The sequence below is a fragment of the Carya illinoinensis genome, chromosome 14 (genome assembly GCF_018687715.1).
Source record: "Carya illinoinensis cultivar Pawnee chromosome 14, C.illinoinensisPawnee_v1, whole genome shotgun sequence".
NCBI lineage: Eukaryota > Viridiplantae > Streptophyta > Magnoliopsida > Fagales > Juglandaceae > Carya > Carya illinoinensis.
In genome coordinates, this window is record NC_056765.1 from 13,149,984 (window position 1) to 13,175,854 (window position 25,871).

General features: G+C 31.7%; 1 protein-coding gene across 4 annotated transcripts; it reads left to right on the top strand.

The window, feature by feature from the left end:
- The first annotated feature begins 13,634 nt into the window (after nt 1-13,634).
- On the top strand, nt 13,635-20,216 carry LOC122295155 (serine/threonine-protein kinase GRIK2-like). Of its 4 annotated transcripts, none has more exons than XM_043104226.1 (13): nt 13,635-14,213; nt 14,444-14,635; nt 14,860-15,255; nt 15,899-15,973; nt 16,060-16,104; nt 16,424-16,498; nt 16,926-17,013; nt 17,151-17,275; nt 18,008-18,103; nt 19,161-19,227; nt 19,341-19,456; nt 19,566-19,616; nt 19,795-19,897. In XM_043104226.1, exons 3-12 carry the CDS (start codon nt 14,923-14,925, stop codon nt 19,572-19,574), a joined length of 1,029 nt encoding a protein of 342 aa, XP_042960160.1. In that variant the 5' UTR covers nt 13,635-14,213; nt 14,444-14,635; nt 14,860-14,922; the 3' UTR covers nt 19,575-19,616; nt 19,795-19,897. The 4 variants fall into 4 exon arrangements, with proteins under 4 accessions (XP_042960160.1, XP_042960157.1, XP_042960159.1 ...); XM_043104223.1 differs by having other exon boundaries at nt 13,638-14,213; nt 19,538-19,616; nt 19,795-20,216; XM_043104225.1 differs by having other exon boundaries at nt 13,638-14,213; nt 14,954-15,255; nt 19,538-19,616; nt 19,795-20,216.
- Nucleotides 20,217-25,871: the final 5,655 nt, after the last annotated feature.

A 25,871-nucleotide genomic window follows, 5' to 3' on the forward strand; every position in this document is an offset into this window, starting at 1 on the left:
AGGTGTAAGTACTCGGTCATCTTTTAGAAATATTTACAATCATACTGCTTTCTATCTCAGATTAAACCTAAAAATATTGATGAAGTATTTCTTGATGAATATTAGATTTTAGCTATGCAAGAAGAGCTGAATCAATTTAAAAGAAATGATATTTGGACACTTGTTCCTAGACCCAAAAATCATACTATTATTGGAACAAAATGGGTTTTTGGAAACAAGAAAGATGAGTCTGGAGTCATTACTAGAAATAAGGTTCGACTTGTAGTCCAAGGTTTCAATCAAGAAGAATTAATCGATTATGATGAGGCATATGCACCAGTAGCAAGATTACAAGCTATTCGAATTCTACTTGCATATACTTGTTATAAAGATTTCAATCTTTTTCAAATGGATGTTAAAAATGCTTTCTTAAATATTTTTATAAATGAATATGTATATGTTGAGCAACCTCTAGGTTTTGAAAATCATATTTCTCCAAATCATGTTTTCAAACTCACAAAAGCACTATATGAGTTCAAACAAGCTCCTAGAGTTTGGTACGAGAGGCTCAGTGGTTTCTTGATTGAAAAAAGTTTTTCAAGAGGAAAAATCGACACAACTCTTTTCATTAAACACGAAAATGATGATATTCTTTTTATTCAGATTTATGTTGATAATATAATATTCGGTACTATTAATGAAAATATGTGCCAAGTTTTTACTAAGACTATGCAGGAAAATTTTGAAACGAGCATAATGGGAAAACTTACATTTTTTCTCGGATTGCAAATTAAGCAAGTAAAAAATAGAACATTCATCAATCAGTCAAACTATATTAACAAATTACTTAAGAAGTTTGGGATGGAATATGCTAAAGAAATTAGAACATCAATGAGCTCATCTACTAAACTTGATAAAGATGAAATCGGTAAACCAGTTGACTCGAAGGTATATCGAGGTATGATTGGTAGCTTATTATATTTTGACAGCCAGTAGACCAGATATTATGTTCAGTGTGTGCTTATGTGCACGCTTTCAATCATCCCCAAAAGAATCTTATTTGATTGCAGTTAAGCACATTTTAAGATATCTTAGAGGTATAATTGACTTAGGGTTATGATACCTTAAGCACACATCTTTCGATCTAATCAGCTACACAGATGCAGATTATGCTGGTTGCAAAATTGATCAAAAAAACACTAGTGGAGCATGTCATTTCTTAGGTTATGCACTAGTTTCCTAGTTTAGTAAAAAGTAAAATTATGTTACATTATCTACTGCTGAGGCAAAATATATTAATGCGGGTAGTTTTTGTACTCAAGTTCTTTACATGAAACAACAACTTGAAAATTTTAAACTCATGTATAATCACATTCCAATCAAATATGATAATACAAGTGCTATAAATCTTTTAAAGAACCCAATATAACATCCTAAAACTAAGCATATTGAAATAAGATATCATTTTCTTCAAGATCATGTGCAGAAAGACGATATAGTATTAGAGTTAACAAACAAACACGATCAGTTAGCAAATATTTTTACAAAACTTTTGCCAGAAGATAGATTATGTATGATTAGAAGAGAAATATATATGATGCATGCTATAAATATCTCTTAAAATATAGATCAAAATCAATAAAAATAGAGAGAATTTTTATAAATACTTTTACGTAAACTTGAGGTTCTTAGCCTCATATTTGATATACTCATTCTCTTCATACAATATCATGTCATCCATCTCCATGGGAACTGGCAAGTGGAATCAAGAATCTAATAGAGATTTCAACTGTTTATTCTTCTGCCGAATGATTCATTCCCTTGTATGAGACTCTTGAACAATTCACTAAAGTAAACAATTTATTCTTTAAGCTTTTCAATCTCATGATTTCTAACTTGTAGCCGCTGGAAAAAAGTAGCAATAGAGGATGAGTAGCGAGTCCCGAGTCTCACCAAGTTGTAGATAACATCGGAGTCTGAATTATTAGTCAAATTATTATTTTCTTGCTGCAACATGGCACCAATGGCAGCTGCAGAAAGGACAAGAGGTTAAGGTGTAGAATATCTCATGGATGAATCCAAATGAATGTTAGAAGAATGAGCCATTAAGAAAAGAATTGAAAGTATAAAGTAAGAATGTTGAAAGAATGTAGATGAGTTATAGAGATGAGAAGAATATTTGATGTGGATTAGATAAACTTTAAGACTCATTTTATAGAGATAGCATAAAGAACAAGACAAGCCATCATCCAATTCAATGAGTAATGTGATTTCTTTTTGGTATCCAATGGATGAAAATGATCATTTTTTCAACAATATCAGGCGATTTTTAAAATCTCCAGCCACACTTATCGGGTCACGAACAGCTCTAATTTTTTAACTATCTACAGTTTCTACTAACACACCAATTTTTTCAGTCCATTTACTTGCTGTGGATCATTTTTAATGATACCAAAAGGGAGAGAAGTTTTATACTAGAACATTAACATTGTTAAAATTGCTAAACTTGTTATATATGCTTGGAAGTATATTTATACTTTTGTTTAAAAAACAAACGCACATTCTCAGATGAAGGTTAAATATTAATACAAGTTTCAGGTTCTACCAAGTATTTGTCATTATCAAAAAGGGGGAAATTGTTGAACCAAGGTTTTAAGTTTTGTATAATTATATATCTACACATTGATTTTGATGAAAACAAATGAATTTAAAGAATAAATGAGTCTCAAACTCAAATCGTCTATACAATGGAGTCAAGCACATCAAGGAATCAAGCATGAGCAAGAAGGGAACAAATTCACATTAAAGTCATAGAGTAATGTTGTAAATCTCTTAAAAATTTGAAATTAGAATTAAGGCTCAAAATTAATATTTTATCATAAAGCATTAAAATACATTTTCCACATAGGCAAAATATTTTGAAAATTTTGAAAGATAATTGATTGTCATCTTTCACATGTGTATGCTTTATTTGAATATTTTCAAAAGTGATTGATACTTTTTTTTAACTTATGCAAAAGATAGATGATTTTGTTTGAAAATTTTGAAAATATTAAAGATAATTGATTATCATCTTTCATATGTGCATGCTTTATTTGAATATTTTCAAAAATGATTGATGCTCTTTTTGATTTATACAAAAGGTAGATGATTTTGTTTGAAAATTTTGAGAAGTAAAGTATATTCATTTTTTCATATGCGAAAAGTAAAAAGATTAGGTTTGAAATTTTTAAAAAGTGAATAATGTTGTTTTTGACAAATGAAAATGAATAAACTTTTATTTGAATTTTTTGAAAAGTGAATGATGTTGTTTTTGACATGTGAATCTTTTTAAATTTGAATATGAAGTCTCATATGCCTATAAATAGATCATTTGAGAGTTTCAAATTTACAACACTAAGAGCAATTAACATTCATTCAAAACTTTCATTCTCTTTTCTCTAAGCATTGAACCTTAAACCTTGTTCATTTTGAAAGATATATAGTTTGCGTTGTATTATTCTTATTTCACCCATTGAAAAGTGTTTTCTGATAACCTACCCACTATTAACTCTTGTATCAGTAAAAAGGTGTGTATAATCCTTGTGCGTGTAAAAAGTGTTCTACATAGGGAATAGTTGAATCACTATGTGTAAGGTGATTGCGAGTGTAGATGGTGTTCTACATGGATTCTTTGTGGCGGTATTGTTCAAATGTATACCATGTTTTTATCTCCACCTGAACGAGATTGAATAGTAAATTTGGAGATCCTCAAAGGGTAGCTTGAGGTGATGAATTGGGTAGTGGGGTTGAACTTCGTTAATATACTGAGTTTACTTCTCTCTTACCCTTACTCTTTATATTTATTGTTGCTTTATATTTTATTTATATTTTATATTGTGTATTTAATTTATAATTGTTAATTTTTTAAATATAACTCAATTCACCCCCTTCTTATGTTAGTCATCTGGACAACAGCTTTAATTTTGGAGGAGTTACCAAAGCGTGATGTGATAGTGGGGGGAGGGTTTTTCTCTAATAACCATATATATTTTGTATTGCTTTACAGCTTTGACCATTATTAGTGTTTTTGAATGATCATCCTTTCATGGCATCATTTCATGGCATCAGGTGCTTTTATGTCGACCTCATGCTCAATGTGGAAGGGGGAATGATTTTGAGTGTGGATATATGGTTCATAAAGGAAGTTCATTTAACATTGTAAAAATTTAATCTCAACTAAACTTTGAGATTACATGATGTGAAAGTAATACATGTTATTGGCAGGAACAATTGGTTTAAATATAAACATAAACAAGACACATATACTTTGGGTATGGAAACTAAATTGTCACAAGTATTAGATTATTAGGAAATGCCTTCCTCCTTCAATCAAGCATGACAGATATCCATGCTTGATCGAAGATAGTTAATCATGACTCTAAACCCATGTTAGTCTATAATATGACATGCAAGTGTACAACAAGGTTAGGAAGCCTTAATACACTTCTTTTGTTACTCATCATCCGCTACTAAACTTCTAAAAACAACAATATACTCATATACTTCAATTTCTAGAAATTACAATACAGCATACATGTTTGAAAAGTTGCATTTTGACCCACAGAAGTTACCTTGACTCACAAACTATTAAGTAATTATACTCTAAATAGTGCTGGAATTAAGATATGAGTATCACAGAACCAATTTTAGAAAACCCAAAATGCATTTGAAATTTCTAACTTGCACATTTCACTATATGAGAATTATGCCTGAAACCATACTTGAAAACCTTATAAACTGAAACATCCATGATGCAAACTCTAAAACAAATCTTCATGAACAGATTTACACACCATAATGCCACTACAGAATGTATTAACTTGAATTGCACCACAATTACAACAAAAGTTATCAATATTCGATAAAAATTATGACTCATTGTTGCATTATGTGTTCCCCTTGTGTATTACAACTTAGTTATACAAAGTAAGACCTTATTAGTTCTCGGTATACACCTTTCCAGAAATTAAGAAAACTACGTTTTAAAATTAAGTCTTTACATAAAAGTAACGTATATGTGTAAAAGAAGCCATACGCTACAAGAACTAGGCGTGGCCAAGAAGAGCATAGCACAATTTTTCAAACAAATGCCTACTGTAGGATCAAATATAAACAGTTTAACTAGGCAATATAAACAATCATGGCTTTTATGTCAACAGTAATTACCTCAAAAGGGGCCCCTACCAATATAATTTGAAGATGCTTGCATGGAAAACTTCAACTTCTTTAACTCATCTGTACAATTGTTCCTAATTATACACACATTAGCATATATTTAGGAAACAGCTATTCGTAAGAAATAAAAAAGACTGCATAATGAAATATGCCATGATATGTTTTCTAGAATCTAATATTAATACCAGAAACATGTATATAGAAACCAATATTTCTATGGTAGGATTTTCGTTCTAATTATTGTTAAGTTACATATGAACTCTAGGGGAATGTCAAACATTATATGTTGTCATGGATAGTGACGTATATAGGGAATTTACATGAATTATTTTTTAGGAGTTTTGTTAGCAATAACTATGACAATGACACAGAAAGATCCTGGTGCATGTGGAACCTTTGTTGTTGTAGTGTGCATGGAGTCAATCACAATGGGTTAATTATTTTCTAGGTAAATCTAAGTAGAACACATTCAGAAATATTAAAGATAGGCTGTGGAGGAAAATTAATGGATGGCAAAAGAATTTTATGGTCTAAGGCAGAATAAGAAATTGTGTTTTAAAGCAGATTTGCGGGTGATGTTATATATATGATGAATGTTCACAAAATGCCAATAGATTGTCCCAGGAGATGTCTAATATGTTAGCAAAAATTTGGTGGGGGAAGTCCAATAACAAACAGGGCATTCCATTGAAAGTTACATATCAGATTGGGGGAGGATAAAAATAGTGGTGGGTTGGGGTTTATCACATTGACGATTTTAATTTAGCAAACATTAGGTAAACATAGTTGGAAGTTGTTGAATGAACCTAAATCACTTGTAATGAGATTTACAAATACAAAAGTGTTTAAGGGAAAATTTCATTTTCAGCAAAAGTGGGAAGTTCTCCATCATTTATATGGAGGAGTGTGTGGGAAGCTAAAAGAGATTTTGAGAGAAGGACTAATAAGACATGGGGGGATGGTAAGAAGATTAAGAAATGAGGATAGAACAAGAAGATTATGATATTTGGATGTTGAGTTGAAATGTAATGAGATGAGATGGAGCCATCTTACCATCCATACGAGGCCTAAGGCAAAAAAACAAAAAACAAAAAACAAAAGGAAACATAAAAGTTGTTTGGTATGTTAGAGCTCTGTGAGGATATTGCTTTGATGGGACATGTTTTCTACCAAAATGTGTTGCAAATGTCAGCTAATCCAAAGGTCAAACTAAAGTAAAAAAAAAGAAAAAAGAAACAAAAAAATAGATAGAAAGACAAAAAAGGAACAGCTGAGATGATAGTGATAGACTATAAGTGATCTTTGAAGGAAAAGCACAAAAAAGAGGCCAAGAGAGAAAGATGTTGTCCATGTAGAAAATGAATAAAAATAGACCTCTATAATTAAATGAATGAATGTTATATATATATATATATAGTAAGTGTACCTATTTATAGGAAAAGAGGCTAAGTGAAATAAGAAGGAATATAAATACTAAATCTCCTAATCAAAGTAGTATATATCAATATCCCCCTCAAATTCTAGATGTTGGAACTAACTTGAATTTGGAAACAAGATATGAAGTTGACTAGGTGAATGAGATTTCGTGAAAATATCAATTAGTTAATCTTCAAAGGAAATGGAGCAAAGAAGCAAGGTGCCTTCCTGAAGATGATGTCTAATGAAGTGATAATCAATTTCAATATGTTTGGTATACTCATGGAAAACATCATTATGAACAATCCATATGGCACTTTGGTTGTCACAATAAATAGGAGAACAAGTCGGGCACCCATATCTACCAAAAGCTAATGTAACCATAAAAGCACAGACGTAATGTTAGCAAGAGCAAGATACTCAGATTCTGTACTAGAACGAGCAATAACAACCTACTTCTTACTACACCAAGAAATCAAAGAAGTCCCTGGTAAAAAGTAATAATTGGTGGTAGATCAATGATTAGTGGGATCTCCAGCCCAGTCAGTAGCATCAAAATAAGCCTGAAGCTTAATGCCTCGTTTGGTTACACAATTCAGGTGAGATGAAATGGTTTGTAAAAAAATATATATATGTTTGGATAATGAGATGAGATGAAATGGTTTTAAGTTTTGGAAATTTGATAGAGTGGTGGGTCCCACCAATTATTGAAAAATATTTTTAATTATTGGGCAGAAAATATTATGAATATATTAAAAATAAGTAATGTATATTATTAATTTAAAAACCCATAAATATTTTGACTTTCTCAAAATATATTTTTGTAGTTGGCTATAATTATTTCAATATTTCCAAATATGAAAGCATTTCTTTGTTAAACAAAATTATTCTAATTATGACCTATTTATTATACTATATTTTATGAAATTTGAAATATATTTTTCTAATTATAAATTTATATATTACAATAAATAAAAAATTCTAATAGATAAATTTATATCTTAAAAACGTGGTACTTATTTTTTTCCCAATTTATTAGTTTCAAGTTTTAAAATAAAACCCCAACTGCAGGCTGCAGCCACCTTCAATGCTATATATTAGGAAAATTGAAATATTTTTATTGTAATTATGTATAAAAATAAAATTTATTATTGTAATATATAATTATATCTATTCCAAATCTCCTAGTGTTGAAAGGGTACAGTATAGGTGTTACTATAGAAGTACTGTAGGCATTACTGTAGCATCAATGCACAGTGTTGAAATTTGAGAGATGAATGAACAAAACTTCAAACGTATCGTTTGTTTACATAGACAAACCAGCCGGACCAACTCAAATGAGACAGTTTGTATCTCATCTGATTATCCAAACCAAGACTAAGAGATGAGTGTAAGGAAAATGAAGTCCATGAAATAGAATTCCCCTGATGTAATGCAAGGTACAAAGAACGACAGCATAGTGGTTTCATTAAGGAGTACTCATAAATTGGCTAACCAAATATACCTCATAAGAAATATTGGTCACGTGATAATAAGATAAGTAAAACCACTGATTAGCTGCCTATAGAGAGTAGCATCAGAAATAGATTCACCATTGGTGGCAAGAAGCTTGACATTGATCTCAAGAGGAGTGTTAACAGTCTTGTTGTCAATCAAATCACCTTGGGAAAGCAAATTAAAAGCATAATTAGATTGATAGAGGTAATAACTGTCTATGCCAGAAGTAACTTCAAATCCAATAAAGTAGTTGAGTTTGTCTAAGTCTTTCATTTCAAAATTCTGACTTGGAAATGTTTGAAAACTTTGTATCCCATAAATGTCATTCTCAGTGAAAATCATAACGTCAACATATAGAATGATGATAATAATACCTATATTAGTGGTTCGCAAAAACATTGTAGAGTTATATGCATTGGGAACAAAACCTTATTGAGCGACCACAAAACTGAATTTAGCAAACCATGCATGATGTACAGGCTTAAGACCATAAAGAGCACAAAGTAGATGGTAGCCTTTGTGAGGAGGATGTTGATATCCAGGTGAAGGTTGCATATATACTTCTTCAACAAAATCATCATTCAAAAATAAATTTGGACATCCATATGAAATAGCTATCATTGACAAACTATAATAACTGCAAGCAAATCTAATAAAAGTAAGTCATGCAACATGTGCAAAAGTTCCTCATAGTCAATATAGTATTCTTGGGCGAAACCTTTGGCAACAATGCAAACCTTGTATCGCTCCACTTATCCATCTACATGTTCTGTATACTCACTTGCATCCAACTGATTTTCCAAGAGGCAAATCTAATAGGTCCCAAGTATGAGTTCTAGTGAGTGCATCTAATTCATCATACACAGCTTTTTTCCAAAGAGGATCAGAACTAGCTTTATAATAAGTGTGCAAGGTTCATGAAGAACAACAAGAGCATAAAAACAATGATAATCTTGGAGATCTATAGGAGGTACTCTTACCCAACTAGAGTGACTAGGATCAAATACTTGGGAAGATTCTAGGACATATGATGCAGTTGGAGAATCATCAGTCTCATCAGGAGTATCAAGAGGGGCCATAGAGAGATTATGCAATTGGAGCTAGAATGCACTTCAATGAAGTCAAGGGTTGAATTGATAGAAATATTAGTGAAAATAGGGGAATACTGCGAAGGTGAAGAAGATAAATGAGAAAGACTGGTAAACATTATTATATGTTCTAAGAACATCACATGACAAGAAGCATGAAGATGTCTAGTTATGGGATCATAACAACGATAGCTTTTTTGTGAAATGTCTAACCAATAAAACAACATAACCTAGAGCATGGTTCAAGTTTGTTGTGTTCATGTGTAGGCAAAGTAACAAAACAAGCACACCCAAAAACATGGAGTAAAGAGTAATCGGAGATTTTACCATAGAAAAGCTCAAAATGTGTTTTGTTGTGACTAGTTTGTAAGAAAATCTGATTGATAGTGTACACAACAGTGAGAGCAAATTTACCTCAAAATCTTTTAGGAATAGAGGGAGAGACAAGAAGAGTACATACAGTGTCTAAGATGTGTATATGTGTTGTTTCTGCACATCCATTCTGCTAAGAAGCATAGGGATAGGAGCATTGGAAAAAGGGTCTCATATTAGGATAAAAAGTTAAAAAAAGATTTTTCATTAAACTCTATGGCATTGTCTAGACAGAATATTTTGGTGGAACAAGAAAATTGAGTTTAGATCATGTTGTGAAATGTTTGATAAATATTTGTAAGTTCATATCGATATTGCAAAAGATATATTCAAGTATAATGAAAATAATCATCTACAAAGATAATGAAATAACGAGACCCCCCAGTAAGGAAGGGGGAAAGACCCCCAATGAAAAATCTTTGTGTGAGCTAGGATTTGTAGAGGCGTAAGCTCAAAAAGACGTCCAATTTTATAGCCTGTCTCGCAAGTCTAACCCATCTGATGATCCTACACAACAATACCATCATTGTCAAAAATTAATCTCAAGCCTAATTCCCAAAACTAATCGATGGAAAGAAGATTTAAGGATAGTTTTGAAACTAAGTATGCATCATCAGCAAATAAGCATGAGGGTGAAATAGATCCAATATGAGTGACAGGCATGTGAGAAACATTAGCAGCACAAATGACAGGATTAGGAGAAATGGTAGTTTTCTGGAAAAACAAGGCAGGGTTAGAATTCATATGGTTACAACATACATGGTAAATGAACCAAGAAGACTTTCCTAAGGTGACAAACAGTGTAGTAGAGAATCAAGACAAAACTTGATGAGTTGGTGCCTCAACATCAACTACTGTGAGAGCTAGAGGGTAAGATGGAGTCTTAAGAGTAGACTTATATGCAGATGAAGCAACCGCAGCAACCTAATGAGTGGAAGTCCATTGTTTTTTGTATTGTAGCTTACAGCATTTATTGATGGAGTGGCTAGTCTTTTTGCAATACTCATAGAAAACTGACTTGGAAGGCAACTGTGAAGGTGGGCGGCTAGATGAAAGCTTGCATCAAGAATCGTCATGAGTGCAGTTGGAAGTTGGAATTCCAAGGAGCGTCATGAGTGCAGTTGTATCAATGTGCCAGAAAGTACTAGGCAACTTTTGCATTCTCAAACTTTGGAATCAGGCCATAAATAGAAAGAATTGAAGTGTTGACAAATTAAGAAAGTATCTTACAATGCATAACATCCCAACCCTCAAGACGTGAAGTAAAATCATCTTCAGTCTCACTATCTTTAGGCTTAGGTGGAGAAATTTTTCCAAATACATAATCTCACAATCGTAGTCTTCGTGAAAAAACTTCCATATGTTGAGCCAACATATTGTAGTTAGGCCCATTCAAAATAGGATCAACCGGACAAACAATATTATCAAGATTAAAAGAACCTTTGGTCATTGCAAGAAGTCCAATGCAAAAACAAACTAAAAATATGAAACCAATGCTAAAAACCAAGTAGAAAGCACCACAGTAAAAGTCAACAATCAACAGATGACATGGCACTAATGCAACAACCTCAACAGTCAACAAATGACATGGCTCTAATGCAACAACTGTGGCTGACGTGGATCTACAGCTACTGGGCACATTATGAAGGTGACATGTGTCACACACTATTGCCTTGCGAGTGGGGAATATTTCTGGCACGTAGACAGTAGAGTAAATAAATGCGTGGCACGTGCATTGTCAGATAACAACAGTCTTCAGCTTTTTTAGCTTGGCAGAAAATTTCCTATTAAGTGAAGTTGATAAAAATATGAAAAAGAAAATATAGCTAGATCTTGTGGTGGGATACGGCGATGCTTCTTGAGCCAGATAGGACTGGGTCTTTCACAGATAAGACGATCTGTACCTTACAAACTTGATTTTGAAATTTGATTTTAAAACTAGCTATGTTGAAGGTTGGAAAACACCGAGCGACGACAAGCTTGCCAAGAAAAAATGCTGGAAGAATTACACAGAGTCCATAGGGAACTTCAGTCTCTAATGCCATGTAGAAAATAAATTAAAATAGACTTTTATAATTGAATGAAAAAATGTTATATATAATAAGATAGCCATTTATAGGGCTAAGTTGAGCTACCTTTCCTTTAGAATGAGATTCTCTTCATTTTCTCTAGAAAACTCCATTTCAATGATAGCTGAGATGAGGGTGGAGCTGTGGCTTTCACCTTCCTATCCTTCTCTTTTCTATTTCTGCACTGTGTATACACTTTTAATGTAATGTTTTTCCCCTCCTCCTGCAACAGTTCAGTTTTGGTCAGATCTGCTGCTCTCCGACCACCATACGGCTACAAGCGTCGTACCACTCCTTCCTGCAGCCGCCGATCTACTGGGACGGTGCGGAACCACACCAAAATGCTCAGCGCATTATCCTCATGTGTGGCTTGTTTCCGCGCGTGGCCTTCATGCTCCGAAACCTCCGACGGCTACATGCGTTTTACCAGTAGATTCGTCTCGCCAAGATCTTCCAGATCTAGGCCACCCCTCCTCCTTCCCACTGGCGCGTGGCTGCCTCGCGCCATCACAAGTGCACAGGAACGCAGATGATCACTAGTCGTAGATCAGTCCACCCGATACCATGTTTTTTACTATGTTTTTGCTTTCCCTAAATGGTGATCTCAAAGATAGGACTGCTAATCTCTCCAAAAATCATCTCAAGACAATAAACAACAGTGCACACACCACTCTCACCGCTTCTAACAGAGCTGTTCGCAACTTTTTGTGAATGTCTTATTACCGTCTTTTAAAACGGCATCATCTTGGTAGGACTTGGGTGAAAACCAAGAAATTGATCACTAAAACTCACTTTTTTTTTATCTATTTCTTTGCACTGTTGTTATTAATCTGGAATGTTTGTTGGGAAACCCCACCCCATTCTCATGTATCATCTTTACTTTTTTTAATAAAATTTACTCACTTGCTTAGAAAAAAAAAATAGACATTTATAGAAAAAGATGCCAAGTGAAATAAGAGCACTCTTAATGGAATATGCATATGGGAAAAAAAAAAAAAAGTCTCATTTAGCTATTACGGAGCAAAATTTTATTGTAATGGATTATGCAAAGTCAAAAACTTCAGCTTTTAGTTACAGTATTTGTAAAAATAAAGTCAAATTTAATGTAAACTATTCAATGATCAAATATTTAATTTATTGTTTTTTGTAACAATCACTCTCTTCCCTCAACATTTTTTCAAAAAATTATCCGATTTCTTTTACTTTTCTACGGTAATTAATGTTGACAATGGTTATTAGCATTATATTGAATTTATTCTTTGACATTTATATTGAATTTTAGATGAATTTAATTAGATGTTTGTGGTTATTAATATTAAATAACCATTAAAAATATGATTTTTTTAACCAATAATTGAATTAGAATATGATTACTAATTAACATATAATTAATAAAATAGTAAAATATGATAAAAATAAATATATTAAATAATATATTAAATTATTATAATTTTATTATTATTTAAAAAGAAAATGAATAATTTAATATAAAAACTTATGTAAATAAAATAATTAAAAATTAAATTCATCGTATATTCATTAAAAATAAAGTATGTTTTAACTTTAATTAATCCACTGAAAATGCTGCAGAGAAGTAAAAATAAATAGAAGATTTTCTAATCAAAGTAGTCAACACATCGATCTCAAACTGTATACTGGGAGTCTGGGCGTGACTTTCTATTTATAGAGCGAGAGACGAGAGTGGCGTCAAATCCTCTAGTGATGCAGAGTTGCAGACCTTTGGTGTGTCAGGAATTGATAAAACCTTTCACGAAAGAGTAGTGGTATATTTATTACACTTTTATTTATAATTTTATTTTATTAATATTTTTAAAAATTTTAAATATAAAATTTATAATTTTATAATTTTTAACATATCAATAATTAACGTATAAAAAAAATTCTGTAAATTTTTTTTTAAATATATTTAATATTTTTCTTCACGAAAAAAAGTGATAGAATGAAACTTTCATGAACAGAATCACCCATATCCCAGGGAGCTAACCCAAAGCACGAGGGATTAATATTCAGGAGTGCCTTCTACTAAAGTGCGACAGTCAGTAGAGCTAAAAGGATGGTACCTATACCAGGGAGCTAACCCAAAGCACCTGACTAATACAAATATTACAAAGTACCATCATATTTCACATCAAATTTTCTGGACTCTTTTCATCTGGAGTTGTGAATCCGTGATGCAGACACGGAACAATATATGAAAAGTACTTATTTGTCGTTCATGACGGATCGGTTTTCGGATGCAGACGAAGTTGGTGTGCAACCCACTCTTAGCACCTGACAAACCTTCCCAATTGCTGCTGCTTCTTCGGACGCGCTTCTGGATTTCCTATTTTTGTCACCTTCTATGCAGAATATACCCAATTGTTATCCGAAATTCCTGACCTCTCCCCCAAACTAACCTCCTTGATACGTTTGGGGGAACCGTGCTCCATTTAAGATTTATTCCAGAAAGTCGTTCCTTGGGTCGAAAAATTTGTCTTTGGCAAGTTTGGAGTATAGGGTTTTCAAATTGATCAACATCCATCAACACGGTTCTTTTTTTGACGCCGAAGAGAGGGTAGGGTTTAAGATTTTTGATAATGTACTGTTGAACATGTTAATAATTGTATTCAGAGCGTTTGGGTTTGATACTCAGCAAGTTTCTTTTTTGTTTTTTCCACTGCTATTTAGCTTGACGCGTTATTTTATTAGTCTACTGTCGGTAGTTTTATTATTTTAAATTATTTTAATTTTAGTTTGGATTTCTGATTCTATTTTCTTTTTTTGATAATGGGATTACGGATAAAGGTCAAAAGTGTTGTGGATGGAGGGTGGTTTGGCCTGAGCCTGCATTCGTTGTTATAATCTGGAATGTCAAGATGCTGCCTCTAAATAAAAAAGGATTCAACAATTTGAGCCGTTTCTTTCATTTGGCTGAATGGCATCCGTTAGAATAGCCAAGCCGATTTGGGCTTGAAGCCCTCTCCTCCTGTTAATCAGGTCTGCTTTCTTTCTTCTAAGTGGCATAATGTATGGTCATCTGATATAGGCTTGTCTATTATTTTAACGGGAAGAAACTTACGCTAGATCCAAGTCAGTGTTGCTTAATTTAACAATATTTTTTGCTGTGAAAACTATTTCAAGATCAAAAAATTTAGCCCAAGGTTTTTATTGGGTTAGGGAATTTGAGATTTGTTAACCTTATGGTAGGCATTTTTTTACAGGTGTTGGAATAAATTTTTTTCTTCCGTTGCTGATAATTAAAATAACTCTGATTCAAGTTTCTCATGTTGAGTAAGATTGTTGCGAGAATCATAGGATGCTGCGGTTGCTTTGGCTTTGGTTTTGGTTTTGGTTCTAGTACAAGGCACAAACGACAACTGAGCCCAACTTATGGCTTCAATAAGCACCATTCCCTGGAGTTGTTGTTGGATGAAGAAATGGAAGATGATGGCGACTGTTCATACAATGGTGATGTTACTGATACCCCTCAAGGAGATGATGCCGAGTTGCACAGTCCCCCAAAATGCTCTGAAGAGATTTTAAGGCTCCGAGAAGAGAAAGGAATGATTTGCAGGCAATATCCTGTCCAGGAAACCAATAAAGTTGTTCGATTAGAGGTATAAATTTTAGTCTTATTTGAATGATGAAAATCTTTAACCTATTACTTATCAAGAAATCATACAAGTGTGCATGCTTCGAGATGATGATAGATTTTCATATAGAGATGGAAGTTATTAGAATCAGCAGTGATATTGTTAATGTGCTTATTACGTATGGGCTATGTGCTTTCATTGAAGTGAGAGTTCTTAAAGATTCATATGTGTAACTGTGTATCATCTAGAATACTTATAAAAAAAGGGTTTTAAATAAGAATCTTTTAGCAGTATATTGAAGGCTTTTAATATTTTTCTTCTCATGGCATCAATTGTCACTTCCATGTACGATAGAAGCTCTCTCTCTCTCTCTCTCTCTCTCTCTCTCTCTCTCTCTCTCTCTCTCTCTCTCTCTCTCTCTCTCTCTCTCTCTCTCTCTCTCTCTCTCTCTCTCTCTCTCTCTCTATTATATATATATATATATCTGGTTCAAAATGAGATTGAGAAGCTAAGTAATTCTGATATTGGTTAGCTTAGGGATGTAGGAATGGACTCATAGATGTGCTTGTGTATATTCCATTTAACTTTACATGCAGACTTAGCCACACTTCAATTTGGAACTTCTTACTTTTATCAATTTCTTTTGTGATAAAAATTGCATTTTCAGGATGAAAATGGCAATAAGATGGTCAATGAGTATGTTCGGGAGTGTAAAATTGGTGCTGGTAGCTATGGGAAAGTGGTGAGACAAATCTTGATGAAGTTGGTTTGCATCTCTTTGATTGAAGGAGTTTCTTCTTTAGCATTTTTCCTTGCCATTTGCGACAGGTTTTATATCGAAGCAGCATAGACAGGAAGCATTTCGCAATTAAGGTATTTTTTTCCTGCTTAAAGTGACGGCTTCTTCTTTTGTCTCAGTGGGGTACTTTGCATCTTGTTATAAAAAGGGTAGTACTGATTGATGTATTCTGGCTAATTTTGATTTATTTGGGTTAATCTAGTGGTCCATAATATTGCTGTATTTTTCTCCCTATTTGGAAAAATATTGGAACAATTATGATTGAGGCTAGATTGGGATGCTTCCTGTGTTATGAATAACATACAATTTGGGTATTTTGCAGATAACTCAGAAATTCATACCAAAATAGTGGTTTCACTTCATAATTTTATGAGCTTAATTGTTGAATAACAGGCATTTCATAAATCTCATTTATTAAAGCTACGAGTTGCACCTTCAGAGACTGCCATGACTGATGTGCTTCGAGAGGTATCTGCACACTTTGTTTTATTTTGTAATTTATTCTATTCTGTATTGGAAAATCTCCAGTGTTTTCCTTCTTCTTGGCCGATGCTGTAGGTTGTTCCTTACGACTGTCATATGACTCATATTACAGTTTTGTTGCAAACAGTGGTGATAAAATCCGGCTACTTCTTCATGTTTTGAGAATAATCAATATCCTCATAGCTATTATTCTTTACCTTAGAATGCTTATAGTTCATGTTTCTTCTAGTTATATGATATCTTCCACACCATGAATTATTTTCTTGCACAAACATATATTTCACTTGTCATTTTTTTATCATTGGTTGATTTTGCTTTTCATCATGTAAATGAATGATCAAATGCATAAGCCTATTTCATCATGTTTCACATTAGTATTATCATAGAAAAAATAAATTATTTTTCCTTGCAGGTTCTAATCATGAAAACATTGGATCACCCTAATATAGTCAATCTCATCGAGGTGATTGATGACCCAAACACCGATCACTTTTACATGGGTATATCGTGCCGCTTCTTTTTTGCAATGTCTCTGTTTTTGTTTCAAACTAATGTGCTCTATTTTGTGATGTTTATTTTTGTAAAAGCTTGGTTGGCATTTTGCTTGATTGTGTTTTTATTCCTTTTTTGTGTTCAGTTCTTGAATATGTGGAAGGCAAATGGGTTTGTGAGGGTTCGGGGCCACAAGGTGGCTTGGGAGAAACCACAGCAAGAATGTACCTGCAGGATATAGTTTCTGGGCTTATGTACCTTCATGCTCATGTATGATCTCGGAATTCTGCTTTTCGAACTTGGTTTTGAGAGTTGGGTTATATGTCAACTGTGCTTGTTATTTCATTTGGTCTCCTAATAGCGCACATGGGTATGGAGTCGGATAATTTATTTCAATGCCAAAAATTTTCTGCCAGAATCTTCCAGTTCTTTCTAAAATTTTGTATTCTTATTCCTATAACCCTTTTCTTTTTCGTTGTTCTGTAGACCGGAGCAAGTTGTTTCTATCTTTAATTGTTATGCTCTATTTTTTTAAATCTGAAAATCACTCTTTGAATTATAAGAACAAGCATTCTTACTAATTTTATGATTATCAAAAATAAAATAAAATAAAATAAAATGGTCTGGGTCTTCTGGGGTTGTAGCAGTTCTTCATGGGTTGTCAATTAGTTTAAATATAAACGCAATTATATGGTAAAACTTATTAGTTTGAAAAAAAAAAAAAACTATATTTTACCTATGTATTCTGGCGAATATGGACCTCTTGAAACTTTGATTATAGTTATGAGCAATTGAATACATGGCAGTATTTGCTCTGGGGAGTACTTCAGCAAAAACAAGAGGGCGGAACTGGGAAGTGGGAAAAGAGCTTAAGAACAGAAAAGGGAATTGGAGCATCCAAGAAACATTATATACATTTATTATATGGGTTTCATCCCTTTGATGAAGTGGACTGGCTTTCATTATATGATGAATCTAATCGTGTGCTATTTATAAATGCAGAATATTGTGCACGGTGATATTAAACCAGATAATTTGTTAGTTACTCGTGATGGTACAGTAAAAATAGGGGATTTCAGCGTCAGCCAGGTATTTGAGGTAATGAAACGGCCCTTAGTTTCTTTAAGATCACTTATTGAATGGCATGAAAATGAAAATTTTCTCTGATTTTTTTGGTTGATGATATGCAAGATGAGAAAATTTTATGAAAAGTATATCATCCCTCTCCCATCCCTGGTTGAGCTCTTCTGCAGGAGAAATCTTGTATGTGTATAAATACAGAAGTGATAAATGTTCTGAAGGTACCATGGTGGTGTTAAGGGCATTGTTCCTTATGAACTTTGGGTGAAATGCTTGTGCTCATTTGTGAGAAAAGTAACAAAAGTATTGTTATCCAAAAAATAGCTTTCTTCCTTTAGAATCAGTGTTGATTCTTAAACATTTTCTTACTTCGTTATGTTATACATGTGGATATAGGTTTAGCATCTGGCATCTGCAATATTTCTAGGATCATAAAGAAATCCTTTTTATTGGAGACTAATAAGTCATTAATCAACAAATCAATTATTAAAGGATAAGATCAATTTAGACCCCTTTCACTTGTTTAACTAATATGATGAAGTAACATATGATTTTTAAGATATATGTTGAAAGATTGATTCAATTTTAAGACTGACACGTGAAGTTTTAGAGGTATGGTCGAATTATCGTCTTATTATCTAGCAAAATGCTGAAGATCAACTTCTCTTATTTGGAAATAATCTATACGTGTATGTACATACATATGTATCTATGTTCTTGGTTACATCAATAACAGTGACTATATTTCTCAACTTCTCTGGAAAATGGTGCCACTTTGCCTAATGTGGTGCACATGGACCGAGAGGAACAGTCACTGTTTTGAGAATAAGGAGCGATCTCCGGAAAGCTTTAGGGATTTCTTTTACCATACTTTAGTCTTATGGGCATCCTCTATTGTACTGAATGGCACTTCTTTTACTGAACTTTACGCTGCTCTTCGCAGCTCTTATCCTGTAGCAAGGCTCTTTGTATACCCCGTGTACTTGGGCCTTGCCCTTTCCTATTCTAATATATTTCTTCTTACTTATCAAAAAAAAAATATTTCTCAACTTCTCTGTCACGGTTTCATTTTCAGGATGACAATGATGAGCTTTGTCGTTCCCCTGGTACTCCTGTATTCACTGCTCCTGAGTGCTGTCTTGGTTAGTCTCTCTCAAGCTAGAAATGTGCTTTAACTGACAAACGAATTAATAAACAGCATTATTTACCATGTCTTAACCACCCCCCCCCAAAAAAAAAAAACACCAATCAACAGGCCTAACCTATCGTGGCAAAGCCGCAGACACGTGGGCTGTGGGAGTTACTTTGTATTGTATGATTCTGGGTCAATATCCATTTCTGGGGGAGACACTGCAGGATACATATGAGAAGGTGCAAAAATCTGCATCTAAATTTCCGTTCCCTAGTCCTTGTGTTATTTAAAAAATTTCTAAGGGTTATTTTCTTCTCTAGATTGTTAATAGCCCCTTGGTTCTCCCAGATGATATGAACCGGGGGCTGAAGAACTTGCTCGAGGGACTTCTTTGCAAAGGTCAGTGGAATATGTTCCTCAACATTCTCTATTTTCCAGCCATACTTTTATAGGTGCTGGATTCCCTGGAATATTTCCCCATCTGTTTGTTATCTTGTTTTGAGCAGCTGTGTCTATGTGCATGGTCTGTTGTGCTCTTGGGGCCTCTGCATTTGAACTAAATCATTCTATTCTGCAGACCCAAACATGAGAATGACATTGGAGGCTGTTGCAAAGCATAGCTGGGTTATTGGGGACGCTGGGCAAATTCCTCAGTATTTATGTTGGTGCAAGCAAAAGAGCCTGCAGATGGGAAAAATCTAAAAGGCGGGATGGGAAACTGAGCTAGAACATAATCTCCTTAGGTTCTACCCTAGTATTAGATCTAATATAAATCAATATTTGATTCATTTTTCTATATATATGATTTCTTTATTTGTATATTGAGTCGTAGCGGCTGTTCATATACATTTTTATTCATGAGATTATGGACCCTCTCTCTAAAGAGAAGTCAAAAAAATTTATTCGTATTTTTTAAATTGACTGTATAGCGTTTGCGTATTCACGGCTGTGATTATAATTTCTCAATTAAAAACTTATAGTCTGTAATCTTTCTGCATTCTTGGTGGGGAGTCATTTTCAAGATTTTTCTTTATTGTTATATTTTATCGTTTCTATGCATGAGATTTCTTCATTTTTTCTCAAAATTGTTTTGACATCTTTCTTTGTAAATATACAAACGTTCGTCACATAATCTTTTTCTTAAAGAAAAAAATAAACTTTTATCTATTTTTTATTATTAAAAATGCCAATCACCCATAATCCATAAACCTGTTAATAATATTTTGTATCTCGAAACAATTTAATTTACTCTTATTGCACATAGTACAATATATATGAAGGAAAAACATATAGAATTTTAATTATTTTAATACTAATTTGTCTCCAAAAAGTTAAAAAAAAAAAGTTCTTAATCCGCCAAAATAAGTATATTATACAATTCGTGTATTCTCTTTTTTCTTTTTTTTTCAAAAGAAGTATGCAGGAATTGTGTATGTTAAGATCAAACGTTGCATATGTACCATTTTTCATGACCACCTTTATGCTTCCTAGGGCAAATGATGTCCTGGATTAAGGGAATCATAAATGGAATAACAATCTTTAAAAAGAGTAATTTTAGTAAAAATCAAATTAAATTTTTCATTTTTTTTAAATAAGACTTACTTTTTAATGCTATATCTAACCTAGCTACAAAATAAATATTTGTTAGATGGTAAGTTATATTAAGTACTTTTAAATTTGATATTGAGTATATTAAAAGAGAATTTATCTCTTTCTGATTTTCTATCTCGAGAAATCTTACAAGGAAAATTATGTCATCCTTAAAGTCAAGAGTGAAATCTAAATCTTCTTATTTAGGTTTTATTTGACAATGACATTTTATCAATCTTACAGTCTGCCGTATAATGATTATTATGACTACCAATAAGTAAAAACAAAAATATTTTTGAAACAAAATAAAAATTTACGTCATCGTAGTTCTTCCGTTTTGACCAATTACAAGAGATTAGAACACTCCTCCAATGATTTTTACGGATAATTTTAAAAAAGTTAGTGTTAAGAATGAATTGTAAGATAGTCTAATATGTTATGGTAACGTCTCTAATACTATGTGCGGTTTTGGAGTTAAAGAAGGATAAGATAAAGGATAGGGAGAAGATAATGCCTTACTTAGACTTATATATTATTATTTTATTAATTAATAATATAATATTTAAGAATGAGATGACAGTTTGCGAGATATTGGAAGGGAATTAACTAATTATTTAAGTCTAGCAAAGTTTGTCCAACGGAGGTGATGGACAGGTCGGTTGGCCATTATTTGATTAGATGTCTTGAATTGAATCCAAGAATATTAGGTGATATAATATAATAAAATAAATATAAAGCATGTCTGATGTAAAGAATTAGTGATAATTGTAAGATGAAATGAAAATTTTATTAATAATAATAAAATTATGTTTGAATAATAATAAAAGGATTTGAATTATTATATTTTATGGAATTTTGAAAAAATAGAAAGAATAAGGATAGGTTTGAAATTTTGGATATAAGCTGAGTTAAGATGAGATGAGAGTTAAAAGTTGAATAAAATATTATTAGAATATTATTTTTATTTTAAAATTTAAAAAAGTTAAATTTTTTATTATATTTTATTTGAAAGTTTGGGGAAATAGATGAGATAAGTTGAAATCAACTCTAAATCTATACAACTATTTGAATAAAAATATTATAAATTTAAAATATTGTTAAGATATAATTTTGTAATTTTTATTTTGAAATTTGAAAAGTAAAAAAGTTGAATTGTTTTTTATATTTTAGTTAGAAATTTGAAAAAGTTGTAATAATTAGGTAACTATTAAATAAAAAAGTTTAAAATTTAAAATTGAAAAGTATTTATATTTAAATGATATCTGAAAAGAAAAGAAAATGAGATGTGATAAAATCATCTTATCTTCCAAACAACCCCTTATTCTTTTAGTAGGAGTTGTTTCCAATTCTGTTTTAGGTTTCTATCCTTTTCTTTTGTGATTAAAATAACATTCATTATATAATGAAAGGTCTTGATTTGTTAGTGGTGGCTCTAATAATTGTATTCACTTTAATCTTGAATTGATTTGCTATATGTGGATACAAAAATTATGAGAATCACAACTTGCTAAAAGAGAAATAATCTATAAGAAGTAAACTCCCAAAATGATTTGTCTTTATTTAGTAAATTAGATTATAAAATTATTTTTATTATAAAATCATATCAATTTATAAATTTATTTTTATAAAAAAAAAATTTTGTAACTGTAAATGGCTGTTTTAGAAAGTAAAATGGGCTTCTAGACTGGGTCTCATCAATTTGGGCTGATCCAACAAGCAACATGTCAAACTCAACAAGTAGTAGTCACCAAATCCGTGTGGTACACACCATCTAACAAACCCTTTAGGGTCAACTCCTCTATATCCCAAAAGAAAAAGCAAGAGAGGAAGAAATTACCTGTCAATGTGCAGTGTTTTTGTAGGCAGTTTTCATCAAAAACCACAAGTCTTGAAAGCAACATGAACCGTCCTAACAACTTGTTTGTGTGGAGAGATAAGGATAAGGAAAATGCCACTCTCAATGAGAGCGGCTCTAGATTCTCACCGATTGTCTTTTTTATTTTGTTACTTAATGATTAAGAAATTATATTTTAATAAATTTTTAATTTTATTTTTATTTTTAAATAATTTTTAAATAATTTATAAAAAAAATAAATAAACAATTACCTAATCGGTGAAAATTCTCTGTGAGAATCCTCGGTGGATCTAGCAACCCCCTGAAGATCAACCTGATGAGAAGAATAGCCTACTTTTAGCCCTCTACTTTTTCTAATTTCTCTTGGCTAATTTGGCTAAAAACGTGTCAATCTGTCTCCATCTTTGTCTCCTAAGTCCATATTGGAATTAAAGCAACGCGTGCATTTGGTGACAAAAGGGGTTTGATGCGCATGCAAAATTCAGAGACTTTATATTTACTTTATATAAAAATTAATATATTTCATCTTTTAGCTGTACTAACAAATAATACTTAGCGTCTAATCTTGACTGTTAAGATGGATGAAAAATAATTGACATATCACGTGTCGAATTAATTAATACGGTAGTGTAACGTGTTAATTTTTATATTTGATAGTGAAATGGTGCACGTCTTATATTTTCTTTTTTTTTTTCTATATATTATGATTATGAGAGTTAAATGCTTTAAAAAATTAGTATTCAGCTTTTGGATCAATGGTTAGGTTTTTAACAATTGGTATCATAACAATATCACATCACAAGTACAAGTTACAAAAAAGGTAACCTATAGGCTGAATTAAGATGACTTGGTATTATTTATGGGTATGGTATTAAGTCATTGAATACTGATAGATGAGTAAAGTAGCCAAAAGAAAAAGGATTACCATCGGATCAATATCGATAGAGTAGGCCCATGGACGTCGAATTCATAAGCGTGGTGGAACATTATGATTCTGATGGTTAAAAGTTTAACCAAATTAGTATCCAACAGTCTTAAAATTTTTGGATCAATAGTTAGGTCTTTAACAACATCGCATTATTATAGTGAGAGATGATTGAATTCGAAACTTTAGAAAATGAAAAATTCTACATAACATATTCTAATCTCACTTTCATTTTCTTATGATAAAGTGGAATTGTCCATAAATATTCAAGTTTTTCTTTAAAAAAAATAAAAAATAAGATTATCTAATAATAACAAAGTGACACATTTTAGAATATTGAAATGGAAGTATGATATTGAACATTACTCAAACTCATAAATAAAACATACTTTAACAAATAAACTTTGAACATCCCAACATTTTCTAAAGAATATTGATTTTCAATTGTTTTTATATTTTCAAAAAAGAAAAAGAAAATATTAGCTCTTAATAATGAGAAATATAATCAGGTGGAGTGGCTTCCACATAAGAAAGAAAAGGGACCGCCTGGGGCCTGTGAGGTGATGGCCATAGAAATTAGCAGGAGATTATTGTTGCTTGCCCTTCCTTGTGGCTTTATGTCAGATCCCTTGTGAAATCCAACCCAACCCACTTGGATTTTCTGACACATACACACACTCTCCCTCTCTGCCTCCGATTACATTGAAGTTTCAGTTCAGTCCATTCAAGAAGATTTTATGCCTTTTTTTTCTTGTTTAACATCTCTATAAAACAAATTAATATTTACGATTAAAATTTCAATTAATCATTTATTTCAAAAAATTAAATTGATAAAAAGAAATTTTAATTAATTATTTATATTATATTCTTATTCCAAAAAATTAAATTGATGAGAAGAGATCAATTTAATTATTTTTATCATATTTTTAAAATATAAAAAATTTAGTAATTTGAGAGTGTAAGATGTTTTTTTCTATATAATATTTATAATTTTATTGCATAATATCTTATGATCTTATCTATGCAGCTTTAGCAATATCTAAATTTAATTAAATGGTAAGAGAAAATTGATACCAACATCTATGGTTTACTCTTTTAAAAATATAGCAAAAGTCTATGTATTTAAATTCAAAGTAAAGAAAGAGACGAGAAAAGGAAGATGACAGAAAGGTTTGAAGGCTGGAGGAGTTGACACAAGTGACATATTGGGGCTGAGCTGGAGTACTTGCTTGCTCCTCACATGCCCCTATTTTTGGAATAAAGAAAAGTATTAGATTCCTTCCCATCTTTTCATGTTTATGTTCCTAATTCTTTAATATATATATATATATATATATATATATAAAAGCACAGAATATTTGTTAGGTGACAACTAGACCTAACAAAAGTTTGTAATACCTCTTTATCAAAATTGTCTCTTTTTTATATTTAGTAATTGAATAATAATATTTTTTTCTTTTTATTTTATTATCTCATTTTGACTGTTTATGTATTTAATTTTTTTAATTTTTTCTTTTACTTAATTCCTTAATTAGTAGTGTATTGATATTTTTTTATATTTTTTAAAAAATATACAAAAATGTCAAAAAGATTATGAATAAAAAATATGAAAAAAATTAAAAAGTTGAGTTTTTCTTAGACGGCACGTCCAGGGGTCTTTGCTGAGCAACAGCCTAGCATTACTCTTTGTAATTTCTAATTATTTTTAAGTCTTTTCTTAAACTTATTTGTTTAAAATCAATATGTGTCTCAAAAGTTTAAATTAATAGAAAAATATAGATTTAATCATATATATTTGTCTTAACCCTACCTCACTAGACTCTCCATCAATAAATGGGTTAAACAAGTGGAATAATTAAACTAAAGAGAATATAGTGTAGAGTCAGAGTTCAAACTCATAACCTCTATTTTGATATACATTACGTAAAATTATCACTTGTCTTAAAATAAAAACTTAAACCGACTTGAAGAGATAGATTTGATCATATTATATTTGCCTTGAGAATATAATATATATATATATATATATATATAATTAATTTGGAGTGGTGCATTGGGAAATAAACCTTTTCTTTTTAAATAAATTGGTGAAAGGTTTCAAATCCAAATTTTTCATTTAGAGAACCAGATTATATGTCATTAGACTATCAAACTCTTGGCATTGAGAAATGAACTAGTCTATTTATATTCATAGAATATTTTCAATATTAGGCTTACAAATATACGTGAGGAATTATATTATGACACCTCTTTTTTAATTCCCTACCCACCATATTGATCTTGG

Excerpts from the sequence above, each read along its gene's own strand:
- LOC122295155 (XM_043104223.1), top strand. The coding sequence starts at position 14,923 with ATGTTGAGTAAGATTGTTGCGAGAATCATAGGATGCTGCGGTTGCTTT. Across the intron at positions 15,974-16,059 it reads CTGGTAGCTATGGGAAAGTG|GTTTTATATCGAAGCAGCAT; the intron begins GTGAGACAAATC and ends CATTTGCGACAG. Across the intron at positions 16,105-16,423 it reads GGAAGCATTTCGCAATTAAG|GCATTTCATAAATCTCATTT; the intron begins GTATTTTTTTCC and ends GTTGAATAACAG.